Raw genomic sequence first — 24,028 nt, 5'->3', positions numbered from 1 at the left:
CTGAGTCCTTAGTCATTTTGCTGTTTGAAAATGAAGAAAAGGAAACCCCGCAGGTCTGGGGAAACTGCCAAGGAAACTCTACTATGGTTGCAGAGAGGCCTGTGGAAACTCTGAAGGAAGGTTTTGACATAAGAAATGTTCATGTACTGCATAATTCAAAAAATTAGAAAACAAAACAACAAAGAATCCAAGGATTTCAAACAAGTTCTGAAACATTTATTTTGCGACCTGAGGCTTTTATTTGCTAGAGCAGTAGTTACAGTTATGCTCAGGTCCAACATAAACCACCCCAATTCTGCTTTTTTGATTGAAGAGTTAAACAAAGCTATCTCCTTACAATTTTTTTTTTTAATGTTAAGATTCATTTTAGGTGCTGATGCTTAGTACTGAAATCATGACCTCTAATGGTCAGGTGTTTATAGCAGTTAGAATTCAATCAGATCTACACCAAAGATTTAAAATAATTTCTATGATAAATTTGAAAACAAATTGAATTTAATCTGCTCTTCTGTTTATTTGTTTCAGTGTCCTTCATTTAGCAATTATCCACCTTCATACTGAACTGGTGAAAAACCTCTTAGAAGTGGTGCCAGATTTGAATTGCAGTGACGTTATCAACATGAGAAATGACCTTTATCAGGTATGCTGTTGTGGTGGTGCAGGTGATGTTGATCATTCAGCCAGCAAAGAATTTGTGCAATGTACTGTCTGTCTTTCCTTTGTTCATCAGAGTAAGCAGGTCAGGCTGTAGTGCAAAATTCGGACGTTGACTGATAGAGGAACACAATGACATAATGTAAGGTGCTGGAGGAGGAAGAGCTTATTTTCTTTGTTTTAATTCTTAACTCCCTTTGACGCAAACAGAAATGTTTCCATGTGCTTGTTGTAGAACAGAACAAATAATACACTAAATTATTTGGTGTATTTCTTCATTAGCTGACCATTCTACCGTTGAACCAGTGGTGTGGATTACAGTGTGCCACCTTGGGTCTCTTTTGACCTTTCTAACATAGGATAGCTCAGGTTCATGAGTCAGTCAATGTGTCATCAGTTATCTGTAGGCACGTGGAAGCTATAACAAATTCTGCCTTTTCTGTAGACTAGCTGATATTTGTGCCCATCATATGAGCTTCCACATTTCCCTTTCATTTCTTAGTTCACCTTTTAACAAAACAAAAAAAAAAAGCCATCACTGTGTCTTTTACCTAGTGGGGAACAAACTGTTAATTGCCAGACACAATTTTCTCTTGTCAGCTCTATCTATGACAGAGCCTAGGTTTTACTGTAACTCAGAGGTGCTTTCAAAAGAGCTGTGGAAATCTGCCTGCAAAAAAAATCTCATTTCAGCTGCATGCACCACTTAGTTGTCCCAAAGGTAACCAGCCACTTGGGCGTTACAGGGCAGCACTCCGATGTTGCTGCTGTTGTTTCTTTCTGCTCAGCTCAGAGCTGTAAACGGCAAAGGCAGGATTTCATTTTACGCTGATAATCCCAGAGGGTTTATTTTGACGTTTTGTTCTCTTCCACATTTCATATTTATGTTCCTATAAAGGAAGTTCGAAATGTGGAGGCTGATGAAAGCAAGCAAGAAATATGACTTTAATTCTGTGTCCTCTATTTAATAGAAATAGGAAGCAAAGCTGTGCTCTATAAAAGAAATAAATCTGTAGCTACCAAGGCCTCTATAGATAGTCCTCCCTCCTATTTAAACCTTAAGCCAGGGTGGGAGGGAATGCAGGCTCGGGCTAGAATTTTCCTTTCGTGCAGGTACTCTGAAAGCTGAATCGTAACACACGTCCAAAAGAGGCAGTAATTAATTGCAAAGACGGTGACGATTCTGTTGACAAATACAAGCTTTTTGTACATTCTGAGAGTTGGAATGAGTCCTTTAGTCCTTTTCTACTATCCTCAGTTTGTTTATATAACAATATAGAGGTAAACACATGCAACAAATTGGAAGTAGATGTGTTTACAGCACGCACTGGGATGGTTTCCTGTTTGAACACGTTGCATTTCTGAAAATGTTATACGTGATGCTGTTTATTGGCAAGACTCTGAAGAATATAATATACCATCAACTGCTGGAGGTATCTGAAACCTCTGAGCACTGCAGGTGTCTTTGTACACAAGTGGAGAACAGCTACCTCCCCAAGATGCCACGTAAATACAGTTCTTCTGCCCTTTGACAAGTTGCACAGAACAAGTTTTTCTTATTTTTTTTTTTGCAGTCATTTTGAGAGATAAGGAAATCCTAAACCAATGACTTTGAACCTGTCCTGTGGGAGCAGAGTTAGTTAGTGTGTGGTTCAGTGGCAAAGGCAGGATTTGAACAGGCTCTGAGAAGGGCCTGCCTCTCCTTGACAGCAGGAGCTTGGGTGCGGGGCAGCAGAAGCAGGGGGAGAGGGTCTGAGGTGCTGGAGATCATCTCATTTCCCAAGTCTCTGGACCATCCCCTGGCCTAGAGAAATAGGCAGCATCTGCCTTCTTCCCGCAGCCCCGCTCCCGACGTTGGCCACGGTGGCTTTTATTTCTTCTAAGCAGGAACTCTGTTTGCAGTATACACTAGAAGGAGAAGTGCACATGCCAGCTTTTCACTTCCATTAGCTGCAAAGTGGAGTAACATTTTCTCATACTAAGCTTTTATTGGTTTGAAAGAAAGACTTTGGTCGAAGTGATATAGCTGTTGCTCTTCTTCTCGTGACTTGTCACCTGCAGACTCCCTTGCACTTGGCAGTCATCACGAAGCAGGCCAATGTGGTAGAAGACTTGCTTACGGCCGGAGCAGATGTCAGCCTTCTGGATCGACACGGTAATTCTGTCTTACATTTAGCTGCAACTGAAGGAGACAACGAGATTTTGAGTCTGCTCCTTAAGCATGAGAAGATATCGCCGATAGTTGACCTTTCCAATGGTGAAGGTATGGAAAGACGAAGGCTGTATTTTTATACTTGCTGGACAAGCAGAGTCATTTTTGGTAACACAGTGCTTATGTACAGATAGATACAGACCTTGGAAATAGCATCTTTTCCTAAATTTGCTGCTGGTGCCATTTGGCTTTTACATGCCTGCAGCCACATATGAGCAAGTGTAACTGTGTGGAGTTCCTGGTTATACAGAACACATTTGGTAATGTCTCTGTGATACAGTGTGGATTTGAATTTTAATATATTTTTTTTAAACGTCACAGTATTTCAAGCATTGTGTTCCTCCTCAGATGCCCTATGCAACCACTGTTTCCAAAAAAAAAAAAAATCCCCTCAGAAGAAAATGTTTCCTCTAGTGAATGAAATCCCCTCAAAAATCGTTTCTTGGACCAGTGTCAAGTTTCACATCTGGTACTTTGTCACTGTACAAAGTTAGAGCCTATAAAGTATTCACAAAGCTCTAATTCTCCTACTTCTCAATGGCACTGGTCATTTGAATTTAGTACTCCTGTGCTAGTAGGCTAAAATGTCTGAGCTAAAAATTTCAATGTGTGATTGAAAACCCCATGCTAAGTTCCTCGGAAAGAGATCCCCCCACTCCCCAAGTGTAAGAAAGACTTTAATTCTCTTTTTTGAGCTGTTGAGAGTAATCTGATGTGAAAGGGCAGTGTGACCTTATAGGAAGATGGCACGGAAACATACCCATTAGTCCCCAAACTGTTTCTAGAAGAGATTGTGCAGTAGCAGATGGGGCCAGTGCAGAGTACCTGATTGTTCAGTACTAACATGCACAACTGTGTGTTTGGGGTTACAGCTAAACCTCCTTTGAGGCAAAAGATGGTCTACATGAGCTCTTTAGTTCCCACCTGCTTCCATTCCACATTGCAGTTTGCTGTCACTTTTTTTTTTTCCCTGCATGGCTTTGATTCACTATCAATAACACAACTGGTCCTAATTTATGTACAAAGAGCATTTTTATTAATACTATCTTTCAATGCACAGCCAGGCAAAATAAATGGCATGCTCAGACGATAACTACAGTAACTTTCAGTCATCTTACATAGTCTTTCTTATAGATGTAGCTACTTAAAAAAATTGTCACTCTGATATTTCTGAATTTTTCAGATATATTAACACATGTGACGGGTGGGTTTTATTTTGCTGTAGGTCTCAGTGCAATTCACATGGTGGTGATAGCAAATAGCGTGTCCTGTCTCAGACAGCTGATTGCTGCTGGAGTTAATGTCAATGCTCAGGAACAGAAATCTGGACGAACTGCATTGCATTTGGCTGTGGAACAAGAGAACATCCCTTTGGCAGGCTGCCTCTTGCTTGAGGTGAGGGCAGAATTTCTTTTTTTCAGGTCACTTCACTTGCATATTTAATGAGGCTTTAAAATTCTTAAGTGATTAAGTGTAACAGAAACTAGGGCACTTTTTTCTATTTATTGACTTGGTTGCTTAAATTGGTACAATGGCAAAATTATTGCTAGTGTTGTTCATTATTACTTGTTCAGCACTGCTAGTGAACCTTATGCATAAATTGAGGAATTTACAGTTTATGCCCCTAACCTGACCGCATATGCCATGTGTAATTTGCATTGAGTAATCCCAGAGGCCAGTGAAACTACTCATGTACAAGTTAATCACTTCATCTTTGTGAAGCGGAATGTGTGTACAGATGTGCACAGGGCAATAGCTGTGAAGCTCTGTAAGTACTTCCCTCGTCATCTCTTTAACACCTCAATCCGCGTGTGCTTAATTCTGCACACCCCTACTTCCAGCAGCACACGAACGTGTCACTAGCCTCCCTGCTCTCCTGAAGAGCAGCGGGAAGGTCGTTTCAGTGCACACAAGCTCAAGCTCCCACACGGTGGGTGATTAGATGATAGAACTGTTATACAGGCCGCAAAGTGGCTTTTGCGTTTTACCTACCTCACCCTACTTGGGTTTTTAGGCTATGTCTCCTGCTGTAATACTGGAGCACAAAACCATCATCTGTTCCTGCAAGCAGACAATTGTAGTTACTTTCTAATTCCTTCTTTTCAAGCAATGATCAGAAAGATTACGCGTGCAGGCACGGAATGGTGCGTATTTGCACAGTAACAATGTTCAAGCAGACAAGTTTCTACAGCCGCACTGTATACACAAGTAGCTCACTCTCTCTTTCAATAAAAACTTAGGGCGATGCAGATGTGGACAGCACTACATATGATGGAACAACTCCTCTTCACATAGCAGCCGGAAGGGGCTCTACAAAACTGGCAGCACTTCTCAAAGCAGCAGGTATGAAAATATGTATTTTTCTGGGGAGTTTTATTTTACAGTGAGAATTCAGATTAGAAAGTTGTGCACAGAAAGGAATGTGCCAGTGAACTAACTTAACAAGCAGAAGAAATCAAAGGTTAAGGTTTGTTTCTAGTCAGAAGTCTCACTTCAGAGGCAGTGCTACTCTTTAGCACCATCTAAAGGCTACGAAACAAATTGTGTTAGTCAAGAAACAGATCTCTCTAGTACTTCCTTATAAAAAAAAGAAATCAAACTTCTAAATAAATTCTTGTATCTAAAGAAGCAGAGAAGAGACCTTCTGATACAGTTGAGACAAGTGTCAGACTACTTTAAAAACAAAGGAAAACATTACTGAAATATCTTAATGATGTCTCCTATTTCATTTCACTGTTGCAACAGAGTAAGTTTTGAGTATTTATTGGAGCATCCTTTCCAGTTCTATTTAGATGCATTATACCTGGTTTCTTGGCTTTTGAAATCTAAAGCCAATGGGAGGCTTGGCTTTCTATAATACTCACACTTTCTCTGACACTAAAGAAAATAAGCATCACCCTGTCACTTCATCATACATGCTCTGTCTGAGACAAGAATGGGATTGAAAGCCAGTTTTATATGTAAGCATAGTTCTTTGGCGCTTAACTCTCTGCTTTTTATGTTTTCCATCTGTATAATAGAGACAGCCTTATACAGGGGCATGACAGCAGTTAAAGTTTTAGTGGATACAAAAAGAATAAAAAATCGATTTGTTAATATAAAAGTCTAGCTTAAGTGTTAGTAAAGCATTTGCCATTCAAAATTTAGGATGTATATTTTAAATGTTGCCAAAAAGCAAACCAAAACCTTTTTGGGGTATTTTTTTTTTTAATCAATGCTCATTTTGCAGGTGCAAATCCTCATATTGAAAATTTTGAGCCACTGTTTGATCTAGAGGATGTAAAAGATGATGATGAAGGAATTGTGCCTGGAACAACACCACTGGATATGGCAACCAACTGTGAGGTATGCGGGTATGCGGTCTGCATCTTCTTCTTTCTTTCTTTCCTTTTTTTTTTTTTTTGAATACTAAATGATGCTTCAGCTCTTAGTGAACTTATTTCATGGTCCGTAATTATTTCAGTGGTGACAAGTTTACCAGAGCTCCTAAAATGCCAGCAAAAAATAAACTAAACAAGCTACCAAAAATCCTAAAACAGCATTAGCACAAAGTTCCACCTAACAGACTGCTTGAATCAAGACAGGAATCACCCGGCACTTATTTAATGATAGTTGCATCAGAGTCTTCACGAGGGGGAAATACTTAGCTGATTGGATGGTGTATATATTCAGGGCGAGACACCTGCAGCAGGCTTCTTTGCTGCATGTTCTTCAGAATTAGATGCTTTGGCTAGGACACTAAAGCACGCTTTCCCTACACATAGATGCTTTAGTATCTGAATGCGTGCAGCTCGTTTTATTGGAGCATACGGCACAAGCAGTCAGCATCTCTGATCATGGGGAGCAGGGCTGGGAAGTAGGGCCTTAGGTGAAAATCTAAACAGTGCTTTGTTTTAAATTACTTGTTGACGCCTGCTTAGACGGCCAGATTTCATTTACTGCAAAGATTTCCTCTACACTTTGAAAACACATCATTTGCCAGGTAACGTAGCTAAACGGCAGGGGAGATTAAGTTCTCAAGGTTTCTCCCTCGAGCTCTGGACAGGTCTTCTGCAGTGCCTTTAGTCACACTGATCCTGAGACAGAAAAATTGCCTATTTACAGATGAAACCATAGTTTTGGACACCACTACTGAGGCTTTTCAAAAATAATAAATAACAACCAGGCTTTTTCTAAATATTCATTTTACTGAATTCTTTTAGGTGTATGACATACTAAATGGCAAACCCTATGAGCCAGCAGTGGTTTCGGAGGACTTACTGACACAAGGTAACATGTATAAAGAAGCTCAGACAATAACCCTCTGAGTTATTAACAGCTGAGTACTGAAATTGTACTTGCAGAAGAAACTGTTGCTCTGCAGTAAGCTTGTAACTGAATTATGAGAGGGGGAGGGGGAAAAAGTCCACACATTCATAAAAGGAGCATGATTCTGTTTAGAGGTAGGTCACAAAGACACAAAGTAGTACACTTTTACAGTTACATAACAGTAAATTCTGTGATTGATGGACACTAAAATAGATATCTCTCTAATATGGTTTTGTTTCTACTTAGAGATGAACTGGGGCATGATTTGTATAAATAATAAGCTATCCTCTTTCTCTGTTCCCTAGGACATATGAGAGCGCTGAATGAAAGCTCCAAAATGCAGCTTTACAAACTGTTAGAAGCACCTGATCCAAACAAAAACTGGTCTACCCTAGCACAAAAACTGGGTCTTGGCATACTTAACAACGCCTTCAGGTTGAGCCCTTTCCCATCAAAAACCCTGCTAGATAACTACGAGGTAATGTGGCGTTAACAAGTTTTAAAGGACAAGTGGGCATGTGGAGAACATTGTTCTCCCGCACAGCGAGACAGCGTCTCTCTTCCGTCTTGGCAGGCCTGCCTGCAGGATGACCATCTTCACATCGTCTTCTCTCTCGCTTAGGTTTCTGGTGGTACCATTCCAGAGCTGATTGCTGCTTTGAGACAGATGGGTTACACTGAAGCCATTGAAATCATTCAGAAAGCACTATCCATCTCACAGAGCCAGTTGCCCCAGGAGGACAGTACCGTAGAAGCTCCTTCCTCACCATCACCACATTCCTCCACCAAAGGACAGACAGGTAAGACTGACAGCAAGACAGAAACTTCAAACATTTCTGTTCTTCTTGCTTTCTTGGACTGCTAGTAGGTTTTCCCATTGTTTACACACACAGTGCCTGAGCTGATTACCAGTTCCAGAAATATTTTACTGCAGCAGGACTTCCTTGTTTATACATTTGCCAGGCTTATAGAGAAATAAGGAGCAGTTGAATCAGTGGTCCTGAATTACAGTATTGATTATATTGGCTCCTTTTTCTAAAACCAGTCATCTGCCATTTACTAGTATTAACTCCTGAACCTAGGGGTAGGAGTTAGGTAAGTGTCTTTAGATTAATATTGAAGGGATAGGAGGGGTTCTGCTACTTTTAACCTGAACGGACTGCATCACCATTCAGAGTGGCTGTTCACACAAAAAAAAGATACTGAACTCCATAATATCCTGACTAGTGTTTCAGTAGCACGGAGCCCACACCATACCTTCAAGTCTGATACAATTCTCTTGCCATCACGTACTCCTTTGTGGACCTTGCACAGGTGACAGCTGCTACTGAACTCTTCATATTTCAGGCTTACTTCTAACTAGATGAAAATTATCCAGGTATTTATCTCAAAAAGAAATCTCTAAGTGAAGTAGCATGGGAGAGTTTTAGGGGCCCTATCCTGCAGCTGCGTGCTTGCATAGAGCCTGTGCATCTGAGGTCCAGAGAACGTTTTACCCTGCTACTACCGCTCTCCTGACCCTGGTGGGTGGTGTGGTGACAGCATTACCTCCAGCAGAGCACTAGGCTTCTAATCCCATCCAGCTCGGACCAGCCGTGACAGCAGATGACTGCAGGCAGCAGTGCCTCAGCTCGCAGCCTCTGGCCAGCTAAAACCATTCAGCGCTTCTCTCATTGCGGAGAAAGTTACAGTTGGGGCTTTCCTATACAACAGCTATCCTATCACCATATAGTCCTCAGGCTGCTCAGGACATGACTGAAACAGAATTGTAACATTTTCCTTCCTCTCTCTCAGGTGAACTTTATAATAACAAATTCCAAGACAATGAAAGCACATGCGACAGCGGTGTGGAGACCTCCTTCCGCAAACTGAGCTTTACGTACTCCGAGTCTCTGAAGTCATCAATACCGCTTAGCAAAATGACCCTGGGCTACGGACATGAAAGTTCAGTGCAAAGTAAAATATAGCTGGTTAGCAAAATGCAGTTACAGGAACAAACATGACATTTAACACGTCTGTCACCCTGTTTGGAGGGAAGTAAATTCTTAACCAAAACTGCACTGGAGGAACCACACACACACCTGAAACCACTTGTGATTTCAGCATGCGCCTCGTAACCATTGCTTCCTTCCTCAAGTACACGTAACTTTGTTCATTTACAAGCCATATACAATAATCAGGGCTCTACCGCCACGTTAACACACAGGACTGGACGCTGACTGACTGACTGAGCTCTTCTGGTTGGTGAGGATTTTCCTTTTTAGATGAAAGTCGCTCCTTGTTTTAATGCATAAATAATACCAACTCACTTAAAAAGGCAAGGCACACAGAGCAAGCAAAGGATACAGCTTCTAGTTTATCCCGTTACAATTTCTGCAGCACAGTTCTATGAAAAAAAGCTCATTAAATAGCTGGCAAAGAAAAACCATGACTTTAATCACAACAATGACTACTCTGAAACAGAAAAGACAATCTTAAAAAAAGAATCTTGTATAGTTTAATTAATGTATTTAAACTTAACTTTGGTGCCTCTTACTCAAATATTTTTCCAAGTTTAGCATTTTCCTATTTGTAAATAATTTTTATATCAGTTTCTTTTTAAAGAAACGTGCTTTTTAAATGCTTATTTTATGTTACTTTTATAATAAAAATCCAAAATGAAATCTCTTGTCTACACTTGCTGCAATTCTTACCTATTTTTCAAGGAGAGCTGCTAAAGATTTGTCATTTCAGGGTTAGGAACTGATGCAAAGTTATATTTATTTCCAAGCACTAAAATAAAGGAAAAGTTGCAAGCAACTTGTGTTAAAGCTTAGATATCTTTTACAGAGGAAGCCAGGAGCATCAGTTGCTGGTGTGCTTTATCTCCGCTTTGGAACTAAAGCCTCTGATTCATGGTCTCTTGTTAGTTCTCTCTTCTCATAATTATAGCAGCAGATAATAATTTCCACTGAAATCAAATTATTTAGCCTCTTACCAAAGCTCTACTGAGATGGTTCTTGCCAGGGGCATCTAAAAGCTCTTCTATACCTGTACTCCTGTGCAGCATTTTATTGTTAATTCTGCAGTGGTGGTGTAGCAGTGACAAACGTTGGCCTTACCGAGACTGCAGAATCGGCGTTCGATTCCATGGCGAAGCGCAATGAGCAGAGCTGTACCATTATCACTCACTTGCAGCCAGCGTTCCTGATGCAAAGGTGGAGACGTGATGGACCAATGCTCTTGGCTCACCTCAGTCCTCAGTAACAGCTCCTGGGGGGAGACAGAAAATCAAGACAAAGTCTGGGAATTGTTAGCGTTACAGCAATTCAGTCTCCGTATTCAAAAAACGGGCAGTATTTGCTGTAATGAATTAAACCCGTATCAATGAAAAAAGTTGGTGAACTATTTTTTTATCCAGCTGAATTCCTGAATTACTTTCAGAGAAACAGGATGCATAATGGTACAAATGCCAATCTTTCAATTAGTGTATGTATAACCTATATATGCAGCACCATAGGTTCATGGATTTTTTTTTTTTTTTTTGTTCAATGACTTTACTTGCCCAGTGTTCTCTTTGCATTCCAGCTCTAACTATTCTTTTTACGCAGAAACAGTCAAAAATTCTCACGTTCCAGGGTAGGGAGGTGGGGGGGGCATTTTCATTCTCGTCAGAGCTGCTCTCTTGAGTCAAATGCACCTTCTACTGTCACAGAGTTTTCAGCACAGCTCAGAGGGTGGCAGAGACTTTTATCCAGGTTTCTACAATCCTGCAGGTCACCAGGGTGAGCTGGCTGTTGCTTAGCACTTTGAGCCTGCTTTTAAACCAACAGAAGACATCTGGGCCTGTATTTCCCTAAGCATTTCATGACCAAATGCTGCATAATAGCTATTCATCAGGTTACTGATCACGCAATGAACAGCGGGAGATCTGTCAGAGGCCCCTTGTATTGAAGTGCTTTAAATGTCAGTCTTCCTTCTTTGCTCGCTACCCGGCTGCAGCAACGCAGTTGCAGTCTATTTAACAAAAGAGGTTTCAGACACTTTCTTGATTTAGAAATAGAACAATACTAATATAAAAATATTCTCAGTAACTCAAACAGGAACACTAAATTTCCTGTCATGTGACAGTCAAGTCACAAAATAGGACACCTTTTCCCATCTGCTGTAGCCCTTAGCACCTTAAGCCAGTGTTGCAGGGGTGCTGCCCCTGCTGTCAGGGGCAGGTAAGCCCAGGATGTAGAACCGCCCCCCAGCTGTACTGTAGGCTGCACTACAAAAAACACTGTAAGGCAGAGTTCTGGTAAGAGACATGGCTGTGGCTGTAGCTTCTTTTGTACTAATCTGACAGAGTGAACTTACGAGAGAGCCTAGTGTTTCCCTCAAACAGCTCAATGAAAAGAAAATACTAAAAAATATGGCTTGTACTTTCTGCTCTATCTTTTTTCATATCAGCAGAAGGTCCCCCTGTATGGGTCACACCTTCTTGTATGGGTGACACCTGGAAGGGGGCCAGGGGAAAGGGGAAGCATAAGAGCACGCTGCTGCCTCCTTACTGTATTGGGAAGAAGGTACAGAAGAGGAAACGGGCTCACCAGGAGGAAGCATAAGCAATACAGACAAGTCTTCACAGAAACATTTAAAGCAAATTATTATCTTCAATAGTAACAATCAAAATGCATCTCATTATCATTGTATCTGCTCAACTTGGACAGAGATTATCCTTACGCATCCCTGTACAGGAAGAAAGTTACTCTGACGTCACACGTGCGAGGATAAACTGTAAAACTATGGCTGCAGGAGCCCAGCTACCGTGGCAGCAGGGCAGCGCTGAGCTCAGATTCTGAGTGTTGCTCTCAAGAACTGGCTGGCTACTCGGCCACAAAGCAAAAAAGCTACTCGGGAACGAGCAATACCGAACTCACTGAGCCCATCAGAAATTTCGGGATCAACTTCCAAGTCCCTGCTTGGACCAAGGACAGACCCGTCCCACCCCGACGAACAGGTCTTGGCACGTGACCAGACTCACCACCTTTCTCCTGACGTGTCCTCGGGGTCTTTGTTTCCCATCATGCTGCAGCAAGTCTCCTTTGCCTCGACTGGAGGGAAAAACACAACACACCTATACTCTGGCTGCAAGGCGCACAGTCATAATCAGAACTGACATTTTCAGATCGTTACTGACATACTGCCAAAACTGAGAAAAGGTCACCCCACCAGATGAAGCAGAGACAAAACTGAGCAATTTTTAAGAATTTTGTATTTTTAACTTAATAGTTGGCTTTCACCCCCTAATTTCACACTGAATTGCAGTTTTAATTTTGCTACTTTGTACCATCTGATTGGAAAGCTTAGTTTCATAACTATGTTCCTTGACTGGAACACATCCTTAAACATTCAAACCACAATTTACTGGATTACTTAACTTGTGCCTCAGAGGCTAAGAAAGGGTTAGAAAGGTAAACTGGGATTCTGACAAAGTGAAAGCTGGCTTTTAGCTACCAAGTCTAACTAGCTTTTACTGAGAACGAGAAACTCACTACATTTGCGCTTGACACTGCTACAAAATTACCAAAACAGTTTCCGCTACCCATCTCCAAAGGCAAAGAGGCTCTAACAGAAATGGAAGTACTGCAGACAGACGCGCCTCTACAGAAAAACAAACAAACAAACAAACAGAACAAACCAAACCCACACATCCCGGCCCCAACGCATGCAAAGAGCAGAGTAACAGGAGACTGACAGAGCGCTATGAGCACCTACTGGGATTAGAGAGAGTTTCAGGTACAGTCACATGCTCCTGCTTTGAAGAGCTGGAACACCTTCAGAGAAGCGCTTGTGGTAAGTTGGAGCGAGTCTGCCGGGTGCAGCAGGACGCACCAGCCAGGGGAGCTGTCCCCAGCTCCAGATGATCTTTGCAGGTCCAGAATGGGTTCCAAGCCAAACCTGTGCACAGACCAGTTCTAGGACAATGAAGCAGCCCAGGCCGTAGAGCTTGCAACCACAGTCTGCTCTCAAATTCTCTTTTGGGAAGGGTTTTAGTAACGGCTCCTGCCAAGGGCAACTGGCTGCTGCCATTGCCATCGATGAAGAATGGCCCAGAGGGAGCCCAGGAGGCAAACTCAGTCTCTACCACTCTTAATTAGCAAAAGCCATCAGCACATGCAAACCCAGTGTCCCTTGATCAAAGTGCTGCAAGGCTGCACCTTGAAAGAATCCCGACGAGGGCGTTCCCCTCTACTGTTGCCACCAATAATTCAGTGACACTGAGGACAAGCTCCGTGACACTTACCAAATGCTTTTCCTAATCTTCCTGCTGCTGATCCGCAGATCATCAGGCACAACCGACAGTAGAGCGGCAGTCGAGCAGCTGCAGCAGCGCTCGAACCACTATAGCTGGCTGCACAGACGCGAGTGATGAATGCCCTGAACATCTCCTCACAGTTGCATTCCTGTCTTTGTCTGGGCTCGAGACAAAGGCAGAACAATATAATTGGAGAAATACATCACAGTTAGGTAACAGCAGAAACACCATGGGAAAAACAGTTATACTGGGTAGATATTACAGCCATCGCCAATCTGGGCAGAGGAGAAAGTAACACCTTAAATACAAAGCTGCTGCAACACCAGTAACCCCAAAAGGTATTAAAGGCTGGGGGAGACCACATGGTCTGAACTGTCTAAATTGAAGAGAATCTCCCCCACAAAATCCTGCACTGAGCCCAAGCATTCACCTTGAGCAACTGCCTATCTATCTTAACAGCACACCTAGTGCTGAATTAAAGCTTTCCAATTAAAGTGAATGGACCCAGTTGGGGGGGGGGGAAGCTTCCAATCCGCAAGAGTAATTAAAGAGTTTTTCTGTATTTTTTTAAATAACAATCTGGTAATTGCAAAAAACAACAGTAAAAACATTTTTAAGAATGCACTTTTGTAAAACAGTGTTGATGGACATTAGTTACATGGCCACTTCTTTCGTTAAATTGATAATATATGGCATCATTTCTCCTATAATTTTGCCTAAAATTTGTGACAGACTAACAAGGTCACAGTCATCCAGATTCATGATTTGTACCTTTCAGATATCAGAAAGCTCTTTTCTACATCTCCAAAACTTCACTCATTCTGAGATACACCAACAACATTGTTCTTTCAATATGCTTTGAAGCAAATCTGTCAAAGTTTTACTAATTTAACATTACTGACTGCCATTCTGAAATTCTAGCCGTATGTTGCTGGAAGAGACATTTCTGTATCAAGGTAAGACAAAGACATCAACCTGCCTTTTTCCCAAAACTTAGCAGGTATATTAACTATATTTATTCCACGTATTCTGTGTGATCGTTATTTTTGTCCATCCTTACCTTATATTGACTTTTTTGCTGCCTTGATTCACCTTCATTCCAGGACACTGAAAGAACTGAAGGACTGTTCTTATTTTGTTGTTGGCCTAGGATGCCACCCAGGTAACTTTTAACTTCTTTTAACCGTTAGAAAATGCAGACATTGATAAATCTTCTTCACTGCTATCACTTCCGTATGTGTCTCATATAAATACTGGAACATATCCATACATATTTTGATTACCTTAAGATTTTAAGTAGGACAACTTTAGAATCAGCAAAGCCCTTTTATGTAACAGCAGTTAGTTGCTTTGGTCCCCAAAGAAAGCACTTGTAAGCAGCTTGCATTTATCATTCCTACTTCAAGTTTTTCCTCTTGCTCAGGCGTATTTCAGCTTTGAGTTAATGACCCATTCAAAAAGCACTGCAAATCACCAAGCATCAGTCAACGTGTCCATCTGTTTGCCCATTAAAACTGCGGTCACTGCAATTAGGCAACTTTCAGATGAAAGCTCTCCAATTCACCTAATAGGACGTGCAGCTACTCTGCCCACGTGAACTCCAGAAGGGTGGACAACAGCGTAAAACTGGTTCAGATCTCCTGCTGTAAGGCGCATGTTTCAAAACGTATCTGAAAACAAGTCTGATCCTTAAAAGCTGCTCAGCTCAGTCACCTGCACTTCGAGCCACTGGGATCCTGATGGCCAGACACTCAAGACGCAGCTCTGTAGGCCACTGCAGCCTCCAACTCTGACGCAAATCTATTTTCTTCATATAAAATGACAAAGTAAAACGTTTCCATGGGAAACCTAAACATTTCAACAACAACTTATTCAGAAACAGAATAAAATATGAAGCAGAAATGCTTCCTATGGACAGAAAGCTCTGTGTGCCACCAAATCTATTCACAAGTCAGTGTCTTTCTTGAGGCTCTCCCCCTCCTCCAAAAGGCAAAATTAGGAGTCTGGGGTTTTCCTTTGTTCATGTCCACTTCGTATTTTGAAACATAATGCAAGGAAAAAAAAAAGGAACAAAATAAAAGGAGAGGGTTACAACATTATCTGCTTCATAAACTGAGCTGGGCTAATCAGAAGCACTCCTCTGGAAAGAGGGGAGCAGCAGTGCGGGTCACGGGGCCACCCACAAGGAATGCCACAAGGTGACGGAACAGCTGCACTGCAGTGTTCGAGTGAGAAGACCAGCTCCTGCACCGTCCCTCTACTGAAGAAAAAGGCAGCCACTTCACTCGTCACTCCGTGGCCCTCTCAGGCAGCCACTCTACTCTGCGCTGCCTTCTTTCTCTCTGCACCCTTGCCCAAACCTCCTCCTGTTCCCTATCCCACAGCCTGCCACATCCTGTACTGTGCCACATCACGCAGGACCCACATGGCACCGAAGGGTTTGGGACTGCATCTGCAGCTCTCTGGGAGCAACAGAGCTAGGTGCAGAACTCTCAAGGTTTTTGCTCAATTTTGTATGAAAAAGAAGAGAAGAAAACAAGTCTAACGCTCAAATACTCATTTCCCCTTCTGAAAGGTAGGAGGGACCTGCCTGATACTTGACTGAACAGTCCAGGTTTTAGGTCTACTTGGAGCACCTACCTTGCAGGAGGCAGTCAGTACACCTTCAGTACACCTTCACGGAGTAACAGATGTGAGTGGTGTAGGACTACCGCTGTCTACACCCAAATCTAGAGAGATCAAGCCGGTCCAGCTGGGAACAGGGTACAGAAGGGAACCACCTCGCTCCTTTGGCATGCCCATGGAAGTGGCCAGAGCTTTACTCCCTGTCCTTCCCCCCACCTCAGGGTGCCCCTTGCAGTATTCTAACAGGTAATTTTTCACTTAAAGTGGAACAGGGAAACAATATGGATTCTTGAGACCGTAGTCTGGGGGTACACATTTGTGTAGCCTCTTACTTGGGATAAATCCACAACCCAGTAAATCATAAGAATCTGAAGTGAATTGGAGGTCTCAAGCTAGCTCTTGTACACTAACCCACCCCTCCTAGTTTATATCTGGGATATACTTTTCCAGTTACCTGAGAAAGCTTTACTTTCAATGCATTACATATAACATTGCTGCTGATTATCTTTACAATGAAAGACCAGTTAAAATTCACACGACAGGAACGGACAATACACTCTCCAGTCATCTCATCTCTTTCATCGGAAACTTTTTAAGAGGAGGAAAAATTCAGAAGAATATGACTATTTCACTCCTGTCTAGAAGAAACTGAAGTGTCCTCAGATGACGTCCATCAGAGAGGTCAAGCTGAGAGATTTTTCTAATTCTTCAACAGTGGTAGGCTCCCAAGGGTAGAACACAACCAGTTTCCTCTTTTTGGTCATGAGAAAACCATTTTCATTAAATCTGCCTTTTACACTCCCTACATCGAGAGAAACAAAAGGAGCAATTGCAGTGGTATGAAGATCAAATATATAAATGCTGTCTTGTTGGGATATAGTGGCCTGGAAGAGAAAGAAAAAAAAATTATATTTTTTATATATATATATATATATATAAATGTAATATGTGTGTGTGTGTGTCTATATGAAAATAGACGTGCAGTAAGAACAACCTCTTACACCCAAGCTGATCAAGAGTTGTAGGGCAGAAAAACGGACTGGAACTAACAACATTTGATTAAAATTATTTCTCTCTTCTAATTCTCTTATCTAAATGTCTTTTGGAACAAAAGGAAAAAACAGCAGAATGAATATATAAAAATTATACAAAACCAGCAAACATTGATTATAGCCTTCCTACAGAATATTAGATTGTGGAAAAATGCCATGAAGTGTCATCACTCCACTACTTTAAAAATAATAACTGAATAAGCGTTAACATGACCTGCACCTAGTACTGGTATCCTGTACTTAGCGTAGTTAGACATATTTGTCCTTTCAGCACGTATTTCAAGAAATTCACAGGCTAAACTAGATGGCCCTTCTGATTTTATCGGTAATAGAAATATACAGGAGAAAAAGATGGTAAAAATATCACAGTAACACAGAAGGTCACCTCATCCTAATGGAATACAGCAGTAAAGTTTTAAAGCTACAGTTAAAGAGCAACTATGTTGAGAACTTGCAGGACAAGGTCTAATGTTTTAAATTAAGTTCTATCAGTAGTTAATCTCTCCAAGGCTTAAAAGCACAGCCAGGATGCATTTTCATGCAGCACTCTCCATTCATCATCATGAAATACTGTATTGTATCATTTTCAAATACCAATGAACTAGATATAAAAAAGGGAGACAAGCTGTGTATCAACATGCAGAAAGTATATCCTATTTACAAGAAAAACAACACTTAATAAAAAAGTGCACACACTTGTGTCTTCTGAAGAAATGCAAGTTTTCATGTCTTTTACCAAGCAATGCTGTAAAGAGTAGTGCTTTGATAAATAAGGTATTTGAAAGTCTAGTCAGATTATTAGTAATTATGTACAGAAGTGCCAGTTTCTTGCAAAACAGAACCTTTTTTTTATCACAGCTCCATACTTTCTTAAAATAACTGCTTTCCATTCTATCTTTCCTAGCTGTCCTTGTTAGCTAGATCTGAAGAGACAACATAGCCATGAAAAAAAAAAAAAAAAAAAAAAGAAGCGAAATTTCCTAACGATGCTCCAGTTACAGAGCTTTTATTATTGGTGATGTCATCTCCAAAAAAAAACCCAGCATCACTCAGACTCCAGATTGTGCCACGGCCTAGAAAAAATAAAAACAGACTGACTTCTTTCCTTTGTATGTTCAGGAGGCAGGCCATGCTGCTGTGAAAGAGACCAGGGAGGAAAATCTGGCCCATTTTTTCTTTTCTTGTAAAGCAATTAAGCAGGTCCAGATGCAAAGAGATTAAAGACTTACATTCCCCACTCATTTAGTTTAGCTCCAAAGAGCAGAGCTGCAGTTTGGAAGCCAAATGTGAGCATGCACAGGTCCCCATCCTGCTGTTCCACTTACAAAGAACTCTGGAATAAGATTTACAGGCCAAAATGTGAGGCTTAAACATGCATACATACATACAGTGGTTTCTAAGTGTGGGAGAAATCTAGAGAAAAGCACCAAACAAAACAATTAATATTACACAACACTTTCACGCTCTTTATGCCTGTTCAGAAGGCTGATGCACTTTACAGATATCAAGCAATAATCACTGTTATGCAAATGGAACCCCTCAGGCAGAAGGCAAGGGGTTGCAGAAGAGGGATGGTACTCTGACCAGAGACCTAGAGCACTTCAAGAGGAAACACTGTTGACAACAGTTAGTGCACTTCACACTCCAACCAACTAGCACCACTTGGTACTGGCAAAAGGTAGTGTTTGCAAGCCAAAATGCTGGCCACAATCCTGTTTGCTACCTAGGGACAAAAAGAACAAAAGCAGGGATGCTACCGTGGACAGTGAAAGATCGCCACACCAAACAACATAGAGATGTTAAAGAAAAACAAGGGAAAAAATGGTGATATCTGGATATGGATATAGTGACAAAGAAACAAAAAAGCCATTTTGAACTCTACATGAAGGTTAGAATTGCTACAGCTATGGAGACAAAACATTCAGTGGAATCAGACACTGTAGCAGGCAAACAAAACAGCAAGATTAGCAAAAACAAACACTGTTAATTTAGCATGACTGATGCTTACATTAAGCTGAGCCTTTTCCAGTCCTACAGCATCCTTTAGTGATGACAGGAAGTGATGGTTCATAGGACTCTGGAGCCCACCTTCTCCCATAAGGTAAAAAGTAACCACACAGCTTTTTCTGGAACAGTTTCTGCATCTTCTCAGCAGATTGTTTATGCGCTCCTTGTAGATGGGAACAGCACTTTGTGCTTTAATGGTCATGTTGTCTTTGACAAGGGTGCATACCGGCTCCAGAGAACTCCATGTGTGCACAGTGACCTGTCAAGCATGTTGAGAGAGCACAAAACTAGCAAAAAAAATAAATAAAAAAAGTTTTATCTGAGAGAACAACCCAGCATCCTAGTGCTGGGTCCAGTTACTCATTGCAAGAGATATTCTCCTGCCAGCATTAGCTGATATCCACCTCTACTAGCAAGAAACTCCACAAAGACAGAAATAATCAATACTGAATAATTATTAGATTGTTATATAAACCTAAAATCAAATAGGTTTAAACAGTCTGGATCTATTGCTCCTCCTGACATGAAAAGCCTTTTGTTCTTTCCAGGCTCCTGGAGAGGATGAGGTTGCCAGTTCCTGTTGTGATGGGTGCGCAGCAAAATGTAATTAGAAAGCAGCATTAGCCTTTTTTGACTTTTCTCTCTTCCAATTAAAGAGAAGAAACAAAGGATTTTCTTGAAACTGCTCAGCATTATCTGATATAACCCAACCGGGTAACCTAGAACTTCTGCACAATCACTGTTAAACAGAAGCAAGATGCATCATCTTAAAATGGATTATGGAAATTTTATTAACACTGTAAAATACACTTTCCCACACATTTTGCATGCATTATGAATGCCCTCATATATTAGAAGAAGGAAAAAAAAGCATAATTTGGAGAATAGGCCCCTTAAATAGTGTGACAGGATTCTATCTCTTCATACCTTAGGTTGTTATTTGACCTTAACAGGGGTCTGCAATCAAAAATAGATCTCAGCTCCTTTCAAAACTTTTAAGTTCCTGTTTTTCATGAGCTGCTAAATACAGTATTCACTGGAAGTGCCCTACAGCCAAGGCTTCTTTGACATTAACAGAAAATCTGAATTTAAACCTGTGACTGAGACTAGAAATAAGCAATTTCATTAAGTACAGTCCTACTCTTAAAAATGGCAACCATTTCCCATACCAGAGGCTGTAGGCTGCCATAAAACTTCCCCCAGAACAGAAACAAGGGTAGATCTTTTAAGAACTCCTAATCTTATAAACCTGAAGATTCATCATGGCCTATCAGGCTGAGCAGTCAACTGGGAATACCCAAATGCCTAGTTCTGAACTGACCAGCAAGTTATTCCACTTCTCTAAGCTTATTTTTCCATCTTCCACAGCCTTTTCACATAGTAAGTCCTTTATGTCAGGAACTGTATCTTGTAAAAGGAAAGCAGCCCCTCCCCCATCCCCACCCCCACCCCCACAAAAAGAAGGAACTTACCCTGAGTGTCAGCTGATGGTCTGTGTGAAGATCTGAGACTCCATAGATGTACAACAAACCTCCATCTTCATAAGCCACAGGCAGCAGTGGTGCAAAGAAGTTCTGGGCAAAATAATGGAGCAGTTTCCACTTACCACCATACTCTGAAAAGGGTTAAAACGGAGAAAAATTCAGAGTGGATCTGACACTGCCTTGGCAGAAAATCCCTCCCTGAGCTCCCAGGAGCTCTTATAAGCAGTGCAATGTCTCCTCTACCCTTCTGCACCTCTGTCAGGTGCAGAGAACAGCTGGAGTTACTCTTGTTTTCTCCCAGGCAAGGCTCTGCTCTGGAAGGAATTTATTGCTCTTTCAAGCTGACTTTGAGCTTCACCAAAAAGTCACATTTTTTAAATGGAAAAGAAAGCCTTACACAGAAGTGACAGTAGTAAAACTGAGACAGCATACAACCTATAAAGCATGCTGCTATACCACAGTTGTTGAAAATCAGGGAAATGCACTGCCATTAGTGGTAATGGCCACAAACTTCACCGCTGAAAAGAAATAGACTTTGTTAGAGTCTGACTACTCTCTCTTCCACTTTTCTCAGTCCTTCTCTTTCAATCCTTCCTTAGGAGAACAGCTGTAGCAATGAAGCCCAAATCAAGTTGCCAAACCAAGGGCAGCTCTGAAGTAGGCAAAATGAAAGATCTAGAGGCTACGTTTACTGTATGGGATTTAGTAAATGCATGCTGTAGACATATGCCAAACAGCTCATTTTGTCTATTTAAGGAAAAGCTGTACCTCATTACTTGTAATATTTTGATAGTGTGCCATTTACAAATCAGAAAAGCCATGCAATCTTGCCTCCTCTCTGAAGGAGGCAATTTTACCAGATGCAATACTGCCACATGAGTATTTTGAAAGAGAAACTGTTTCTATTTCTTCCTCCATTTATTTTCCATCCAGTACTCAAAATCAGCAATTTTAACTCTGTCTTTGCTCAATCATTATCTAGTCAATGAAACAGCACTGAAGAGAAGTAGCAAGCCAGCTGCACAATCTCATAAAGAAAGAAAACTTGTACTCCCTGTTTCATTCTTGTTTCTGGCTCTTTGTTTTGTACAACAGGTTTAAAGTTCAGGGATGCTGAAAAATATTTCCAGTAAGATGCTTTTGCTGTAACCAATCATCTCTACTGTACCTGGATTTGGTACCTGGAATAAGCTCTTGGGACTTTTCAAATACCTCATTATTCACAGCTTCATCCAGAGTGATGTAGGTCTTTAAGGGTATGCCTGTGGCTTTCACAGGCAGACCTGAACATGCTTGGCCTGTGTACCACACAGATGGAGTGAACTTTGTGGGGAGCACTGGCTCAGCACCTCCCACGTCACCTTGTTTTCTCACAACCAGCCTGGTTGGTGAAGAGACAAGAAAAGCTTGTATCTGCCTGCAAGTGTTCATACAAAGGTCAGCTGTGCCACAAGATCAGACGGCTGCCAAAAAACAACACAGGCGTTTGAGTTAATTGTACTACAGCAAACTGCAGAGATGAAATCTGAAAGAATACTCCAGGAGTGCTTGCTGAGTTTCTTTAAGGTACAGATCATTTGTACATTAGTGCAGTGTACACTAACAGAACCACGCCCTTGCATCCCAAGGACAACCACTGGCAGAAAGCCTTGGTGGTCTAAAAGGACATCTCCTCCAAAATCAAGAAATGCTACCAAATTACTTTTCAGGGCCTTGAAATCTGAGAAGATGAGAAATTTGGATTGGGCATGGCAGTCACAGGGCAGGATCTGATCTAGAAAACAAAAGTGATGGGCTTTGTCTGAGAAAGGGCACTGTGCCTAACCTCAAGCTTTGGGAGGGGCTGATCTTTCTAAGGCCCTCAGGATTGCCACAAGACTCAGGAATTTCAGTTGTCAGCACAGTAGATGTTCTTCCCTGCAGGCCTCAGACAGCCTACCACGAGCTCAGACTAGATACCCAGCATAGGCTGAGGTTTCAGTGCTTTCTGACTAGCTTAATTTACATGATAAAAATCTAGGCTTAAATATGAAAACAAATAATACAACTGCAATAGAGCAGTTTCTGTTACTTACTTTAATATAAAGTCTAATTTCTCTGCTAATGGGCTCTATCCTGAATTTTCATTGTGCCTTGACTTCAGAATGGATTACGCAGCCACACTACGGTACTTACTGGAGGGAAAGACAGAAGTTCACCTACCTAGGTGGCAAAGAGAGAGCTCCTCAAAAAACTTGAAAGGTGAGGAAAACATCTTGGGAAAAGGGAATAAGTTTGACATTACACTTCTCCAGGGGAAAATAAAATCACAAACACAAACAAAAGCAAGCAAACCACACACTTAGAACTTAAAAACTTTTTGCCATTTCAAAACTCATTTTAGGGTTCAACTACTCCAGCTATTGTTTGGGGATGTTTGCAAACACTAGTTGTCTTCTAACATAAAATCAAGTTATTTTAATAGGTTAGTATTTCCCCTCCCAAAAAGCCTACCACCATTTTGAAGAATAGAGCTTAACTGCTGGAGCAGTTTCACAAAAGAAGGGACTTCTAAAGATATTTTTTCTGGCAATAGGATCTTAGTAATACAATTGTCAAAGTAGCTTGAGACAGCAGAGAGAATGGAAGCCCTTTCATAAAAAAAGTCATATTTTTCAGCATAATTGTTGTCTTGATTTCCTTGAAACCAAAGTCACATTTCTTGATTTAAAAATAAGCAAGCTATGTATGAAACATTTCCCTCCTGCCATGTATGAAAGTAAGAAATCTGGAGATGGAGTAGCCATCATGAGAAATTTCTGAGTTTAAACTTTCCTGTTACAGACATGCATGCCCACAGGCAACAGTCAAAAGTTATTTAAAACAATTCTAGGATGGTTTCTTCCTCCTCCTCCTCCCTCAACATTTAAAGGAATTCTTAAAAAAAATCCAAAGTTCTCCAAATTCTTCCTGATAATAACATGTAGAGTGGGATCTGCACTCTGCTATACCAGACTTCAAAACAGGAAACTAAAATTGAGTTTGTCATGAGACACCAGTACCCTGGCTGCTGACTGTTCCCTGAAGCCTTCTACGCCGATAGCTGGAGTGAGAACAAACAGTTCTCCTTGCTAGAACGGATTTTAAATTAATCACTTCACACCATTAAACGTAACCTGAGAAACATGCTGCTCGTTCTCTCCTCACATCAGTCTCACGAATGGAAGTCTATTATTCTCCCTATTAGGGAGCCCATGGTTTCAGCTCACTGGGGGATTCTAAATACTGAATTCGCAATAAAAGCCAGTTATCTACTCACAGGAATCTCACGACAACTGAGCAGGGTACCTCAAGGTGACGCTTCCCACGGAGAGTGGTAAATTGCCAAGTGCATTACAAGGCTCTACCAAAACACACTGAACAG

At 41.3% G+C, this 24,028-nt stretch overlaps 2 protein-coding genes across 9 annotated transcripts in view; one reads left to right on the top strand and one right to left on the bottom strand.

Annotated features, from left to right (window-relative positions):
- The window catches only part of NFKB1 (nuclear factor kappa B subunit 1), a 59,425-nt gene extending 49,663 nt beyond the window's left edge, over positions 1-9,762 (top strand). For both annotated transcript variants that reach the window (XM_062574166.1, XM_062574165.1), the window contains exons 16-24: positions 526-640; positions 2,716-2,917; positions 4,092-4,261; positions 5,107-5,209; positions 6,096-6,211; positions 7,069-7,135; positions 7,480-7,652; positions 7,797-7,974; positions 8,969-9,762. In XM_062574166.1, coding sequence (XP_062430150.1) covers positions 526-640; positions 2,716-2,917; positions 4,092-4,261; positions 5,107-5,209; positions 6,096-6,211; positions 7,069-7,135; positions 7,480-7,652; positions 7,797-7,974; positions 8,969-9,141 — 1,297 coding nt within the window. In that variant the 3' untranslated portion in view covers positions 9,142-9,762. The remainder of the gene's footprint in view (positions 1-525; positions 641-2,715; positions 2,918-4,091; positions 4,262-5,106; positions 5,210-6,095; positions 6,212-7,068; positions 7,136-7,479; positions 7,653-7,796; positions 7,975-8,968) is intronic.
- The window catches only part of MANBA (mannosidase beta), a 186,409-nt gene that overhangs the window by 124,337 nt on the left and 38,044 nt on the right, over positions 1-24,028 (bottom strand). Inside the window, exons 15-24 of one of the 7 annotated variants that reach the window (XM_062574169.1) lie at positions 20,614-20,756; positions 19,143-19,400; positions 16,537-16,966; positions 14,518-15,486; positions 13,446-13,615; positions 12,917-13,099; positions 12,183-12,252; positions 10,276-10,426; positions 4,859-7,827; positions 3,880-4,214 (exon numbers count right to left, since the gene is read on the bottom strand). In XM_062574169.1, coding sequence (XP_062430153.1) covers positions 16,742-16,966; positions 19,143-19,400; positions 20,614-20,756 — 626 coding nt within the window. In that variant the 3' untranslated portion in view covers positions 3,880-4,214; positions 4,859-7,827; positions 10,276-10,426; ... (3 more) ...; positions 14,518-15,486; positions 16,537-16,741. Of the gene's footprint in view, positions 1-3,879; positions 4,215-4,858; positions 7,828-10,275; positions 10,427-12,182; positions 12,253-12,916; positions 13,100-13,445; positions 13,621-14,517; positions 16,967-19,142; positions 19,401-20,613; positions 20,757-24,028 lie in introns of those variants that run through there. The other 6 variants (XM_062574174.1, XM_062574167.1, XM_062574170.1 and 3 more) reach the window with 6 other exon arrangements.

Source organism: Rhea pennata, chromosome 4 (assembly GCF_028389875.1).
Source record: "Rhea pennata isolate bPtePen1 chromosome 4, bPtePen1.pri, whole genome shotgun sequence".
In the NCBI taxonomy this organism is placed as follows: Eukaryota; Metazoa; Chordata; class Aves; order Rheiformes; family Rheidae; genus Rhea; species Rhea pennata.
This window is presented reverse-complemented; position numbering and strand designations above follow the sequence as displayed.